This window comes from Natator depressus, chromosome 3 (genome assembly GCF_965152275.1).
Source record: "Natator depressus isolate rNatDep1 chromosome 3, rNatDep2.hap1, whole genome shotgun sequence".
Lineage (NCBI taxonomy): Eukaryota > Metazoa > Chordata > Testudines > Cheloniidae > Natator > Natator depressus.
The window spans coordinates 203,430,404-203,445,822 of NC_134236.1; the positions used below are offsets into that span (position 1 = coordinate 203,430,404).

The 15,419-nt window shown below is 47.0% G+C and overlaps 1 protein-coding gene across 1 annotated transcript in view; it reads left to right on the forward strand.

The window, feature by feature from the left end:
- Positions 1–7,033: 7,033 nt before the first annotated feature.
- DTD1 (D-aminoacyl-tRNA deacylase 1) overlaps positions 7,034–15,419 on the forward strand; it is a 96,992-nt gene continuing 88,606 nt past the window's right edge. The window contains exons 1-3 of the mRNA XM_074947195.1: positions 7,034–7,161; positions 11,144–11,234; positions 13,721–13,956. Coding sequence (XP_074803296.1) covers positions 7,119–7,161; positions 11,144–11,234; positions 13,721–13,956 — 370 coding nt within the window. The 5' untranslated portion in view covers positions 7,034–7,118. The remainder of the gene's footprint in view (positions 7,162–11,143; positions 11,235–13,720; positions 13,957–15,419) is intronic.

A 15,419-nucleotide genomic window follows, 5' to 3' on the forward strand; every position in this document is an offset into this window, starting at 1 on the left:
GAGCTGAGCCACAGGGCCCTCCTGGCCCAGATACCCACACTCTGTCCCCCCTGAACCTAGCTGTGCCCCTGGTTTTGCTGAGATACCCACATCCTTTTCGCCCCAGAACCCAGGGATTCAGAGGGTTTCTGAGCTGGGGCAGGGGGTTGGGGTGCAGGGTTTGGGGGCAGGAGGGGGCTCTGAGCTGGGGCAAGGGCTTGGGGTGCAGGGTCTGGGAAGGAGTTTGGGGCATGAGGGGGCTCTGAGCTGGGTACAGGAGGGAGGTGCAGGGTCTGGGAGGGAGTTTGGGGGCAGGAGGGGGCTCTGAGCTGGGGCAGGGGGTTGGGGTGCAGGGTCTTGGGGGCAGAAGGGGGGGCTCCGAGCTGGGGCAAGGGGGTGGCAGCAGGGTCTCTGAAGGAGTTTGGGGGAAGGAGGGGGCTCTGACCTGGGGCAGGGGCGTGGGGGGCAGGGTCTGGGAGGGAATTTGGGGGCAGGAGGGGGCTCTGAGCCAGGGCAGGGGAGTGGGGGGCAGGGTTTGGGAGGGAGTTTGGGGGCAGGAGGGGGCTCTGAGCCGGGGCAGGGGCGTTGGGGGCAGGGTCTGGGAGGGGGCTCTGAGCGGGGGCAGGGCGGTGCGAGGCGCAGGCTCCGGCCGGGCGGCGCAGCGGGGCTCAGGCTGCCTGCCGTGGCCCCACGCTGCGGGCCTGTCCCTGCGGGGAGGGGGCAGCAGGTCTCCCTGCGCCCCCCTCGCTGGAACCGGCCTATGGGAGCGGCGCGTGGAGCCACCTGCCCCCCGCCCCGGGGGGTTAGTTTTGCGGGGCCCCCCTTGAGCCGGGGCCCTGGGCGGCGGCCCCCCAAGCCCCGGCCCCCACCGCGCACGGGAGCGGGGTCTCTGGGGAGGACCGGCCGCGGGGCGGGGCTACTGCCGCCCCGCCCCAGCCGCCAGGGCAGTGCGCCTGCGCGAGTCCGCGTTTGCTTCCGGAAAGACCCAGCCTCTCCGTCACGCACTCTCGCAGCCTTGGCGTGAGGCCGTGCCCAGCGCGGGGCTGCATCCGATGGGGTCGCTGCACGCAGCCAATAGGAGCGGGCGTTGCTGGCCGGCGGCGCGGCGCGCAGCCAATAGGAGCGGGCGTTGCTGGCCGGCGGCGCGGCGCGCAGCCAATAGGAGCGGGCGTTGCTGGCTGGTGGCTGGACGATGTTCGCGCAGCGGGTGTTGCGCTGGAAGGCGCGCTTTGCCGCCCTGTACGCCGTGGGCACCTGGAGCGTCCTGGGCTGCGTCTCCTACTACTACTGGCGCGACCGCGCGGAGCAGCTGCCGCCCGGTACGGGCAGGGCCCGCCTGAGGCCTCGCACAGCCGGGCCCCGCCCCCGCCGCGCCTGCCTGGGCCGGAGGTGTCTCTGGGTGTGCGGGGCTAGGCCCGCCCCCTGGGTGTGCGGGGGTTGATCCTGGGGGGCCTTGGACGCAGCGTGGCGCCCTTCCCCTGGCCCGTCCCTGCCGCCTCCTGGGCAAGGGCTTCTCCTGCCCTGGCATTGCCCCGCGCTGTGCGTGGGGCTCGGTGCCGGGCGACTGACCCGGCGAGCGCGAAGGCCTCAGGGCGCTCCCTGTCACGGGTGCCTGGCTTGTGTGTCCCCAATTGAACGTCGGAGAGATCAGGGGAGGCTGGAAGTGCTGGCGTTCAGAAAGGTGCCGAGCCCATGCTCACATGGGTGGTGGGCCTCCAGTTTTGCACCCACACTTAATTGTGCTTGTGTGTAACGGTGCCTGCAACATGAGAGGGGTCCAGTGAAGGCTCAGTAAATATTTAGGCCCCAGTTCAGTTGGTGAGTTGCCCTTGACTTGTAACTTGAAGGTGATCTACAAAGGGCATAAGATGGAGGGAAGCTTGCACCCATATTTGCTGCTGGATGATATGTAAAGAAGTCTTGGCAGTTTTGTTTCAAAAACGTTTCCTGTTTGCTACAAAAGCTGACTAAAAATATAGTTCCTACAGTATCTGGATACAACTGTGTTGGCAGCCATAAGCAGGGAAACAAAAGAGTGCTGAAGAATGACCCCCCCCCCCCATTTTTTTTAATTAGGTGAAGAGAAAACACCTCCAAGGGAGACACCAGCAGATGTCTTTTTCACATCAACAATAACATATAAACAGAATGCTGTACATCCTACAGGTGGACTGCATGATTATGTGAAATCCATCTTTGAAACCAGTGATGGCCCTGGTCCAGAAGAGTAACATCCTGGAAATTAGGAATTTGATACGTATACAAGAGAAATGACTTTCATCATGATGGCTTGCTTGGACATGAAAAGTCTTTAGTTGTAGTGCAGGTTTCATTCTATTTCAATTCAAAAAACCACCACCCCCCACCCCCACGCAAACACACACACTCTCTCTCTCTCTCTCTCCTCCTCCCTCTCCCTCCCCCCCCCCCCGAAAAAAAACCAAACAAACCGCAGAATCATTTGCAAAGCCTAGTAAACCTTTTCAACTCTGTTAAAGGCAGTGTTTTCCCAGAAACTCTTAGAGAGCTGAAATATTTAAGTTACAAATTATTAAACTTCCTGTAATTAAATCTGTGTAGTTTGAAGTTTATTTTAATGATATTGCACACCATGTAGTGTCTACTAAATTAACATAATTGCCTCCACTAGAGCTTTAGCTTTGATCAGGTAATAAGAAATTGCACAGAGTCAGTTTAGGGATTGTGAATGTGAGCCAGTCTTGGACACCAACTGCTCTTCCAGTAAAGTGAATTATATTTTACTTTGTTGGATTTTGAGAGAGTCCTCATGTTATTTACTTCCATTCCCAAAAACAAAATTAAGTGACTCAAGTGTACACCACTCACTAGGAGTAACTCATCTGTTTCATCTCTTTTCCTAAAGGAGTGAAGTTAAAGGTGTAAATAGTGCCCAGTATTAACTGCACTCTCACCAACAGCTGTGTCCATTTTCATGACTCAACTGTTCTACGAGGTCACTTTCTTGAAGCAATTTTTATGTGTAAAGTTGCATTAGCAACAACTTAAAAGTGTGGGTCCCATCTGAAGAGCACCTTGGTGAAAATGGCACTACTTTACTCCACAGTTCAGAGTCATCTCTGTGTGTATACAGAGTTACTGTACTGGTAAATGTATTTTTATTTATCTTAGCATTGCAGAGACAACAGATATGGGAGTCTGAGTTGGTCTGTTTTCTGGCTGGAACTTCAGCAAGAGAATTGTTAAGAAGCACTACTATAAAAATCAAAGTTATGCCTGAACATTTATTTATTACTGATATGTAACACTTGCCTGGCACTCGCCATATTCAAAGTACTGTGCAAACATTGACTAGCCTTCTTGTATTACAAGAGATCGCTAACTGAAAAGAGTAGAGAAATACCTCTGTTTTCAGTTTGCTCATCTAGTGCTTTGACAGTTTTCCTTATGTTGCTCTTTCATACAGCAGTGGAGGAGAGATGCACACTAACTGCAAACATGGGGCAGGTGTACCTGAAGTTACTTAGGTTAGACTTAAAGTTGATCATGTCTTTTTACAAAGTACCATTTACAGAATCTTTACCAATGAGGTGTTTGCCATAATTATACACCTTCACTACCACTATATTACATCTCATCTGGGTTAGGGTTAGGGAAGATCAGTAAACTGGAAACAACATAGTTTGATTTTCAGAGCTCAGCAGGATTTTATAGTAGTAGCAGCTATGGAAGCAATTTTTTTTTAAATTTATTAACTGAACACACATGATGTGGAAATCATGGAGCAGTAAATAGGAAATGCCATCTTTAGAATAACTTCAGATTGGGAACACAGTAAAATCTTTAATCTCTTAAATCTTTATTGTTTTGCAGTACTTAAAAAATCTTAAAATTGTAATGGGTGGAGGGGAGAAAACATCATCTGGATTAATCACAAAACTAGAAAATTTTAAAAGGCAGGTGCTTAAGAGACGTTTGGTGCTTTCTCTGCTGGATTTATAGTATTAAGTAACTAATCAGTATTCCCAAATCCATGTTGACAGTAGTGATGCTAATCCACAAGTAATGCATTTTTATTACAGTTAGGCATTGTTTAAAGTGAAGTAGATTTAAAAAAACTACAAGAAAAGCCATGAATTGAGCAGTATTTGAAAAACAAGACACAAAAATCAACTTTGTTTAGGAAAAGAAATTCCTGCTTGAGGTATTTCCAAGGACTTTAAAACAAAAAACACCTAAGTGTGTACTACCTTCAGGATAGTCAAACTCCATAATACAGAAGCTTTATATGTGACCATCGACAGCTGCTAGTATGTAGTGTAGGTAAGGGATAAGTCCATCAGTGGAGATACTTGCATTTACTTTGAAAGGAGTGTCTGCTTCTCTGTGAAATGGTGAATGAACAGCCAAAGAAAGCTTTTAGTGAGGGGGTGGAGGTGTAGTTTACTGAGTTAAAGAATCTTATTTTGCAACCAAAGGCAGATTTCCATAAACACATTTTAAATTGAAGTCTGTATTTTAAAAAGCATGTAGGCCTAGTCAGGGAGTAATTGTGGAGGGGAAATGGGTCTTTCTATTTAGCCTGCTAATCAAATGGATCTTCTTTCTTTAAATTATAAATCAGGTCAAGTCTCTCTTCACTTTTTTTTTTTCTTTAAAATGAACACAATCAACTTGACATCTAGTCATTTAAAAAAGAATTACAGATAGTTTCAGGTACGCCACCTGACCCTGAGTTCTGCTGCCAGTTTTTGCAGGCTGATATATTTTTTTCCTATTTGTACGTGGTTTCTCTTTCTTCGTTAGCTGCCTGAAAAACCATGTGAACACAAGGGAAACTGAACGTAAGGACAGTCATACTGGGTCAGACCAAAGGTCCATCTAGCCCAGTATCCTGTCTTCCAACAGTGGCCAATGCCAGGTTCCCCAGAGGAAATGAACAGAACAGGTAATCATCCAGTGATCCATCTCCTGTTTCCCATTCCCAGTAGACAAAGTGCTAGCAAAAGCACAAGACATTTTTCAGATAGAAGTGTGATGGCAAAGCTTTACCACAGCCTTCCCTCCAATTTTCTACCTCAGTTGTCATTGTCGTCTTACCGGATGTGGAGCTTGCCAGACCAATTTGCAGCAGGCTCAGTGAAGGTTAGATGTGACTTTCCCTTGAAGAAATTATTCCCCATCTTTTGATCACACACACTTCATTAGTTCCATGCTATTTCCCAGGCCCTGCCCCTACCTACTCGAATCCACCACCAAGAATTAATTAGTTAATATTTCTAGCACCTCATACTTCCTCTCTTTTCAACACTTGGGACTCTTCAGAGTGACTCCCTTGCCTGTCAGTTGTTCCTTGCTTTAGTGGTGATACCAGCACCAATGTTATGCAGTCTTTGGTTGGGTAGAAGATGGGTCCTTCTGGTGGTGGACTAGGTGGTCAGCTGGAGAATGAGTTTTCTTGATTTTTGAGGTGGGGAGGTCTCTCCTGGAAGATGGGAGAGCAGGTTTCCTCCCGGGTGGTGGGAATGGCGTTAGTATGGAACTGGGCAGGTACAGCAGGGAGGAAGCCAGGAGGCAGTAGTGAGAGGATTCCTACTTACTGTAGCAGCATCTTGATTCTGTCTCCATATGGTGCTATTAAGAGTGGGGTGAGGTGTGGGGCTTACAAGAACTATCTCGTGTCTCCCCAATACACACCTAGTGGCACTGGTGAGGAACGCAAGAAGGGACTTCCTTGGGCAGTAGTGACTGCTTTCTAGAGAGGGTTGACCACTAACAAGCAGAGCTGGCCTTGGCCGTTTGGGTAGATTGTGAATAATTTTTTTATTGCTTTTCCTTTCCCAAATTTACCCAGATTCTGTGATTATCCCACTACTTTACACACGGCAGGTCTGCTGATCTGGGGTGGGTAGTAAAATTATTCTTTAGGATACTCTCCAATCATGACTAATTGGGTGGGTGGGTACTTTAGGTCCTTTAAACCTTACTTCTTTCCCTTAACATAGTGGGTTCATGTTTTCAAGGCTGACTTCTCATGGGAAAAATCATGTCTCTTTCTGTTTTGTTTAACAAAGCTGAGATTCAGCTTTACAGGGCCCAAGGATTGCTCAGTTATCGGTGGGCTTGAACTACGATGGCTTATGATAGGGTAGGCGCATTCTTTTTTGGCTAACGTTTTGTATTCCAGAATCTGGCCAAAGTCAGAGAAGACCACCCCAGTTTCTCAGAGGGCAGGTCCACTGTGGGGCTAGGTGGCACGCTTAGTATCACCCTTAAAAGTTCACTGCTGTGCTGAACTTGAAAAGGCTCACCACCTCAATGCCTTCTGCTCTGTCTTTAAAACCACCCTTAGCATATACTGTCACGTGGGTAAGCTAAAGGCCACAGGGAAGTGGCGACAAAATGACTCTTGGGAATTTTGTGCTGAAAGTGGCCATTTCTGTGGCAACAGAATAGCGGCTTGCACGGAGCGCTGTTTAACGTGGTCACTTGAGTGGTGGTAACATAAATGTGGAGGAAAACCAATCACAAAGCTAAAACCAGGACTTCTCGCCTGCATAGATTTCCCTGACATTAAAAACAGCCAGGATGTGTAGCAGCCTTTCTGCTGACTGTCAGAGCATCAGCGCCTGCTTGCTTGGGTCCAAGACCGGCTTGGTAGCCCTGAAGAAGATCCTCTGCCCACCCTTGTACCTGAGCAAACATCCTGATTTCATTTTCAAGGAAGACAGTAGTATTTCCCACTCCCATAGGGAGTGTCCCCCATTCTCTCTAGGGGGACTGCCCCCCATTTCCCACTCCTTTGGGGAGAGTCTCCCATTCTCTCTATGGGGTCTGCTCTGATTCCTCCCCTATCTGGCCTGTCCCCTTCTCTCCCTCTGTCTATGGGGGCTGCTGCACCCCACCCGGGACTGTCCCTGCCCTATGGGAATGCCCCCCGTTCTCTCCAGAGGGGCGGTCCCGTTCCCCTCCCTGCACCGGGGCAGAGCTCCGCCCGACCCCCTGCGGGCGCCCCCAGTGGCGGCTCCCGGCCGGGAGGCTGCAGTGCCCGCCGGGGCCAGGAGGGGGCGGCCGCGGTCGCTGCTTCCCGGATCCCGGCGCTGTCCGCGCCGCCGCCGCCGCCGATCCCCGGCCGGGCCTGGCTCCGCCACCGCGGCACCATGAAGGCGATAATCCAGCGGGTCACCCAGGCCAGCGTGACAGGTCAGTGCCGGGCCCGGCCTCCGGCCACGGGCATCACCCCTCTGCCCCCGGCCCTCGGGGACCTCCCCCGGACCCCCCCCGTGCTCCCCCTGCACCCCGGACCCCCCCTTCCTCCCCCCCCGGATCCCCCTCGCCCTGCACCCCGGACCCCCCCGTCCTTTCTCCCCCCCGGACCCCTCCCTCCCCCGTCCTTCCTCCCCCCCCCGGACCCCCCTCCCCTGTCCTTCCCTTGCACCCCCTCCCCCTCTGTCCTTCCTCCCCCCCGGACGCTCTCTCCCGTCCTTCCCTTGCACCCCTTCCCCCCGTCCTCCCCCCGCCCCCCTGTCCTTCCTCCCCCCCGGACCCTTCTCCCCCGTCCTTCCCCTTGTACCCCATCATTCCCCTGCACCCCCCTCCCCTTGCACCCCCTGCCATTCCTCCTCCTTCCCCTTGCACCCCATCATTCCCCTGCACCCCCAGCCCTTCCCCCTCCCCTTGCACCCCCTATCCTCCCCTCTCCCCTTGCACCCCCGATACCTGCATCCCTGGCCTTCTTTCTCCCCCTGCATGTCCTGTCCTTATCTCTCCCCTTGCACCCTGCCCTCCCTTGGTGTCCTTCCCACCCTCCACAGCACCCTCACTCCTGGCACCTTGTGTCCTTCCCACCCCCTGCATCCGCTTTTTCACCCACATGCTGCCTCTGGCCCCCACCTTTCTATGCATCCACTGACCTTCCCATCCACATACCTGCAAATGCTGCCCTTGCACTCCCACACACTGTTCCACCCCTGCACCCACCCACACTCCCCAGTACCCACCTATCCATGCACCCAGTGTTCCTCCTGCCCCTTCACCCACCGTCCTACCCTCTCCCACTGTCCTTCTCACCCACATACCCATTCCCACATTCCCTGTACCCACCATTCATCCCACCTTCTGGCCCCCTCAGCCCACGTACCCACATCCCACCCTCCCACTCCCCTTATGCATCTACAATCCATGCCACCCAACTGTTCTCCCCACCCATTCTCTTTACTAAACCTTGAGTAAACCACTATGAAGCTTTCCCAGAAGAGCCCCATCACCTTGTGCTGAGTAAAAGCTTTCATTCAAAATCTCCTTCAAGATTAAAAACAAAACAAAAGCCCTTCTAAATGTTAGTGCTGCCTTCCCGAGCCTGCAGCCAGCCCCAGTGCCTCTGCTGCTGCTCAGTGCTTTGCTGAGTTGTGCCACAAAGAGAACAGACCAGGGCCCCCTTGGTTCTCTCTGCTGATGTTTAGGACCTTTGGACAGCCACGGAGCTCACAGCACTAAAGTGAAAACCATTGTGTTGCAGTTGGGTAATCTCAGAGCAGCTGTGGGAGCAGGCACTATAGCTATTCACTGGGGAGAAGGACTCGAAGACAAGGATGAGTAGTGGAGAGAGCACTGGACAGGGACTTGTTGAGTCCTGGGTTCTATTCCTAGCTCTGCCCCTGGGTTGCTGGGTGACCCTGGGCAAGTTATTTCACTTCTACATGCCTCAGTTTCTCCATCTGTAAAACAGAGATAATGATTTGTAACTCCTGTGTATAGTGCTTTGAGATCTACTGATGAAAAGCGTTATATATATTATCATTATTCTCCCATTGCTACATTCGGCTACGCTTGCTGTTTGGGAGCCTCCCAATTAAGTTCAAATTTTGTCATTGGTGTAGATGGTTAAAAGGCCCCTTTCAGAGAAGGAACTGATTGATGTGTACTTCCAGCATGCCTGCTACATTTGATTTGACTTGACCTGCTCATAACCTATCTCTTTCAGTTTGCATAGTCCAGAGGGCAGGTTGTCTGTCTGTCTGTCTTCTATTTGGTGGAACTCCCTCTGCAAATTAATTATTTTCTGTTTACTTTCAGTCTTAGTTATTCAACACACTTCTGTCTTTTGTGTCTTTACTGTTATTCACTGATACAAGGGAATATTGCTGCATAAATCAATTATAATAACATGACTGTAATTGCATGTTGGATTAACTGCTGACTGTTATTGATGGCTTTGCTGATCTGCACCTGGCCAAGAGGTTGCTGCTATCTCTTCTGGATGCAGACCTCACTACTGTGATCCATGCCTTTATCACTTTTTGTTCTGTGTTTGTACAGCACTATGACAGCAGGTCAGTGGTAAATGACTAGGGATCCTAGATGCTCCCTCAGGACAGATAACAATAATAGTGCAATACATTCAATTTGGGGCTCCCCTTAAATCCACCTGGAAACTGAAGCAGACCGTCAATACAGCAGCCCACTTATTAATCGGAGTATCTTACGTTGAGCATGGCACCAGTGCTCTGCGATCCACGCTGATGACATGCTGATTTGTGGATGGGATTTAAGGTGTTGGCTTTGACCCATAAAGCCCTAAGTGGCTTGGGACATGCCTGTCTGAGGGAAATATAGTTGAGATAAGCAGAGGTGCTTTACTGGTGACCTCTCAGTATCAATCAGAGATGGCGGGGGACAAGATAGTCTCCATGAAGACCCTTCAACTCTGTAATTTGCTCCTTCCAAACCCTCATTGGAAATTGTCCAAATCTATTGACCCCTCAGGTGTGCTATGCAGCCAATCACTTGTTGTAGGGTTTTGAGTGAGGGCATGCTGGAGGGTGGGTAAGGTTCTGTTCACGGCTTTGACTCTCATCTTTCATGGCAGTTTATATTCTGTTTCGTGGGTGGCCGCTGGCTTTTTTTCTTGTTCGTACAGGTATGGTTGTGTTTTTTAACAAATATTAAAATGCGCTTATCTCAGTGGGTTTTTTTTTAGATGTTCTATAAATCTAAATAAAATAATCCTAGCCATGGCCATGGGTTCTCATTAAAATCACTTTTTATCTCTTTCAGCATATTACAGTGGGCCTAGAGGGACATATTTTATTTTAGATTTCATGAAACTGATACTTGTTTTCATGTGGTTGGATAGAATTGGCCCATTTATACCAAGATCTGTTTTTGTAGACAGATTCGAAGGCCAGAAGGGACTGTTGTGGTCATCTCATCTGACTTGCTGCATAACAAGGTCACAGGGTGTCCCTGTGTTCATTCCTGCTTCGAGTTCAATAGCTGTGCTTGTGTTAGAGCATTATGTTTAGAAAAACACTCAAAAAGCTCGACATGTTAACATGACTGGGATATGAACCCATGCCTCCAGGGGAAACTGCAGTCTCCCCGTAGCCTGCTTAGCCAACCTGAAAGCTGTAGAGAACACAGGTCTACTTGGTCTCAGCTTAGGGCCTTAGCCACTGCATCATAACGTGTGTCTCTTTGCAAATCTTGAAAAACCAAAACATTGAATGCAACTTATTTTTTGCAGGGTGGAAACTACCAAAAAAAAAATCCATCTTTAAAAAATGTTAATTTTTTTAGGGACTTCTGCAATGCAGAAATCAAATGAGTTTATTGATTTCATACAGTTGGGTAAATTTTCAAAGAATTCTTTCACGTTCTTAACCACGTGATTCGTATTGACTCTAATGAGAATTGCAGTACTAAAACTCTTCATGCAATGTTTTGAAACGCTGGAGCAAGCATATTGAGCTGCCAGATCGCCTCTTCATTTAGCAAATCAATTTCATGAGAGGCAAGGGGCTGATATTTTGTAACTCACAAAAAAAACAAGGGTGCCACTACATATTGCCTTTCAAGGGATGCTAGAAATGTAAACATAGGGAGTAAACATTTGGAATGCTGGTATGACATGTGTCCATGTTCTGATTTTTCTTACAGCATTGCAAGATGCTAAAATTACTTGTAAGGTAATTCTCCTTTCACAGAAATGACTTTCAGTCCTCCTGTAAAATTGAATTGGTATACCTGAGCCAACATGCTGTGGACAGCTAGTTAACTCTTTAAGTTCAAATGACGTTTCCAGAAAGTGTTTATTGTACCATTGCCTGTTGGAATTGATGCTTGCATGTAGCATAAAACCAGATAGGGTGTTTAATTTCGCTCTCTTTTTGTTGTTGTCCTGCAGTGGGTGGGGAACAAATAAGTTCCATTGGACGAGGCATCTGTGTGTTGCTGGGTATTTCTTTGGAAGATACGCACAAAGAGCTGGAACACATGTAAGTCATGACATGCATTGAGTGTTTCCTTGTAATTCCTGTTTATTCATATGCTACTAACTCCATATCAGTAATATCAGAACTATCTTCAGAAAGTGGGGCCTCTTGCTGTAGGAAAATGTGAGCTTCTCCGTGTTCTTTTTTTTATGTTACACTTTGTGTGTGGGCCTCCTAGTTATAGTTTAGCTTCATTTTATGCAGCACTGTGGAAAAGTCTCCCCAAAATAAATAAACCAACCACTACGTGTTTTTCCCAGAAAATAACCTCCCATTGTTTTTTTTTTCTGGGCGTTTTTTCTGGGTGTTTTAAAAATTTCTATCTATGTCACTATAAACTGTTTACATTAACATACAACATATTTGAAAGGTTTTGTGATACTAGAAATCTTAGGATCTCTTTTCAATCTGCACATGAAAACTTTAGCACTTCTGAAAAGTTAAAAGGGACGTGAGGGGACCATCAAGGTTTTTGTTAAGTCGACAAGAAAGAGTAAGAAAACTAAAGACATGTCTAGAGAGGGAAGGGGAAGGGGAATGAAATAGCTGGAGTGATTAGTGATTGGTGATTAGAGAGAAGAGTGGAGAATGGGTGGAATCAATTGTAATTAGATGCTGAAGAGAGACGGTGCGTGGAGTGTGAACTGTGCCGGGGCTTGACTTGTTAGAATCCAGACTTCTTAGAAGATGGGCAGGAAATTTGAAAATGTGCTTCTGTGTAAAGCTGGGCTATCTTATCTCACTTTTCCGATCTTCACAGTGTGTTCAATTCACTGAGTCACTGTATCTCATACTTGCTTTAGTACCTGTGAAAGCTGGTGATCAATACTGCACATAGGTGATTAGAATGTAGAGATACCCAAACTCCAAGGGATTAATTTATCTGACTCAACATATATGAAGTTGAATAAAGAGTCAGGAAATAAACAATTGAATGGACTGAGCTATTGAAGAGAGAGAATTATTCTTAAATAAAATATAAACATGGTCCAGAATTGCTAAGGAGAAAAAATGACACACTGGTTTAACCAGTTTCTTCAAGTGCCATTGAATGAAACTTTCTCTGTTGCTCCTGCAAATGAGACAATTTCAATGCTGTCATCATCTGCAAAGTGCAGCAGTGATGATGATGATTTAAGTCCCTGCCGCAGGCCTGCAGCCTTTAATCAGCAGCTCGATTCAGGAGCAGTTTCTGTTTCTTTGACACCCAGAGATTCTTGAACATCAATATATGACTGTGCCATAAAAACAGCTGAAAGGCAAAGACTTACACTTGATGATAAGTGCATTCCAAGTTTAGGCTAATAACATCCTCTTCAATGTGGAACAAAATGATCAATTTAAAGTGATGACTGTAGTGTTTTTCCCTGGATGTACTTCTCCAGACAAACTTAAACTCGCAGGACTCATTACTAGGTGCCGCAAGTGATGAAACAGAGGAAAAGTTAAAGGAAGAACTTAAAAGAATCAAGATGGATGGGAATGGACTATTATTATTGATTGAATACTAGAAGTGAACCAACAATGCATATATATAGAGGGAGCAATTGCATCTCTGCTTACGACTATTGTTGGGCCCAGTTTATAGTTGCCCTGTGGCCCATTTGTGTGCCCAGTCTAGGCAGTTGGTTCTGTTTTCTAAATCAGTTTTAACCCCTCAAATAAATAATTGTCCTTCCCAATCAATTAATTCTCATTCAAATTATTTAGCCCCAAATCGCCAATTTGACTCCCCAAATAATTTTGCCCTCCCCTAACTCCACTGCCCCTGTTTCTGCTGCTTTCATGGACTCTCAGCCTTCCAGCTTACCCGCTCCTCTCTCCCTGCTCCCTTCCTGTGCAAAGCACAGTACTCCCTGCTCCCTTCCTTCCTCCTTGCTATGTTAGCGAAGCCCTTGACCCCAGATGACTTGTTGTCCTCCCAGGGACTCACTGCGCCTGTGCAAGGGGGCAGAGCTCACTTTGTGTGTGGCCGTTTCCTGACTTTTGAGATCTTCCTTTTCTAATCTAAATTTTCTTGTAATAAGTCTAATTTCTCCACGCAGTGAGAGGATCATAGTCCTCAATGCCTGTTTACATCTTAAACCAGACAGTCCTGTCTTGATTTAGCCAGTGAAAGGCAAGCTTTCAGAATTTGGGGTTTTCTCGTGGTACGCTCTGGCCTATTGTTGTTTTATTCCCATCCCAATCCCACATTCTCTAGCAGGATGTTTAAGAGAAGACTTTTACACAGATAGTGTGATGAGTTTGTAAGGGCTTTCATGCCTATGGCTCTGTATGTGTGATATTGATAAGATCCCCCTTTTTTAGGGGAAGGGTTGAATGAATGGCTTGTAACTTTGCCATTTGTGATCAAATACCTGTACAGATATATTATAATATATATCTTGATACCTGTGCGCCATTCACATCTGTTAACCTTACACATGATGATTAGGAACGAGCCGAGGTCATGCAAGTAGCCTTCTTTGTTCTGTTTCTCCTCACAGGGTTCGCAAGATTTTAAACTTGCGTGTGTTTGAAGACGAAAGCGGGAAACACTGGTCTAAAAGCGTGATGGATAAACAGTACGAGGTGCTTTGTGTCAGCCAGTTTACCCTGCAGTGCATCCTGAAAGGAAACAAACCAGACTATCACATGGCTATGCCTGCAGAGCAAGCAGAGTCTTTCTACAACAACTTCCTAGAACAACTTAAAAAAGCCTACAAACCAGAGCTTATTAAAGGTAAGGTAGACCCGATATGTTTGAAAAAGGGGTACTTTAAAAATGTTGTGGGTTACTTTTGTCTTTCCCATTTAGGGTAGAACTGAGTCCTTTCTGGGGTTTAAGCTCCAGTCTTTAATGTCCCCAGCAAAAGCTGCTTACATAGACAGCTCCCTAAGAGTTGCCATCTTCTCTTTGCCACTTCGTAACGTTGATGCTTTGCTCCATAGACGATGCCTCAGTCTTTCTTCCCAGGTGTGGCCATGCATGGTGCTACTACCCCAGACAGCTAGACCAAACCAGAATCTTCTCTCCTTAAGGTTTTTCTACTAGTTGCACTTAAAAGTGAATGGGGTAGTGAACATTATGACTTTCACTTTTTACTCCTTCATTTCCCACCACGTCACATGTCGATGATGGTAATAGGATATGCTATATGTTGCTGATACTAGGATCTTATCTAGTCAGTCTGTTCTCTGCTCCATTCATAGTTACTAAACAGCAGTCTTCTCTTGGCTAAAGGAAACATGGTGGGTGCCATTCTTCCTTGCTCTCAGGCCTCTGTTCATCTTTTCTCTCTGCTTTCTATGGTCCTCTCCTAATTTGTATTGAATTTTTAGTATAACTGTATAGCAAACAAGTGTATACAGCAAGAACATTGGTGTCAATATTGCTATCGCTAATAGGGTAGATTGAAGTATAAAAATATAACTCGTATTGTACAGGTCTGCTTCATCCTGCTTAAGAGGAAAGCAGAAAAGTAAGGAGAAGAATGGTAGATAGGGAAAGGTTTAAGGGTTAATCTCCTGATTGACAGTATATGAACCATAATTATCCCAGATACCTGTGTATCATATAGACTTTCAAAAGAGATCGTGTCTGCTAGTGATGAAATCCATTCCCAAAATGTCAGTCTCGTGTCAGCTTTCCAGTGTCTTAGTATAATATTTTTTTGCAGTTAATATGCTGATAATGATCTAAGTAATGTTGTTCTGATAGACGCTTCAGTTTTGACACATAATATAGGAAACCTAAATCTGATGAAATTACAGAGTTCTTGCGTCCTGAAATTTTAAACTGTAGCTTTCAGACTGCTTCTTATCCACCATCGTTAAAGCCTAAATCACATATTTCTTTTTATGTGTATGTCAAGTTATTGCTAAGTAAGGGGCCTGTTTTTGTGCTCACTGAAGGCAGTAACAAAACTTCCCTTGAAGTCACCGAGACCAGAATCCTGTCCAGTACTGACTTTGCTTGGTTGAATCTTCATCTCTCAGTGAAATTAAACTGAAAAACATAGGTGTGTTTTCCCCCAAAGAATGAAATATAGAAGGTTTGGCATATCTAGCTTTGTTTTCTGGCTTTGTGGAATATTCTGTTTCATTGTTTCTGAACTCTCATACCACAGCGCTTCATTTTGAGGCTTCTTATATTTTGACAGCAATCTTTTAAATGCTCTCTCTTTCTCTCCCCCCTGTCCCCAA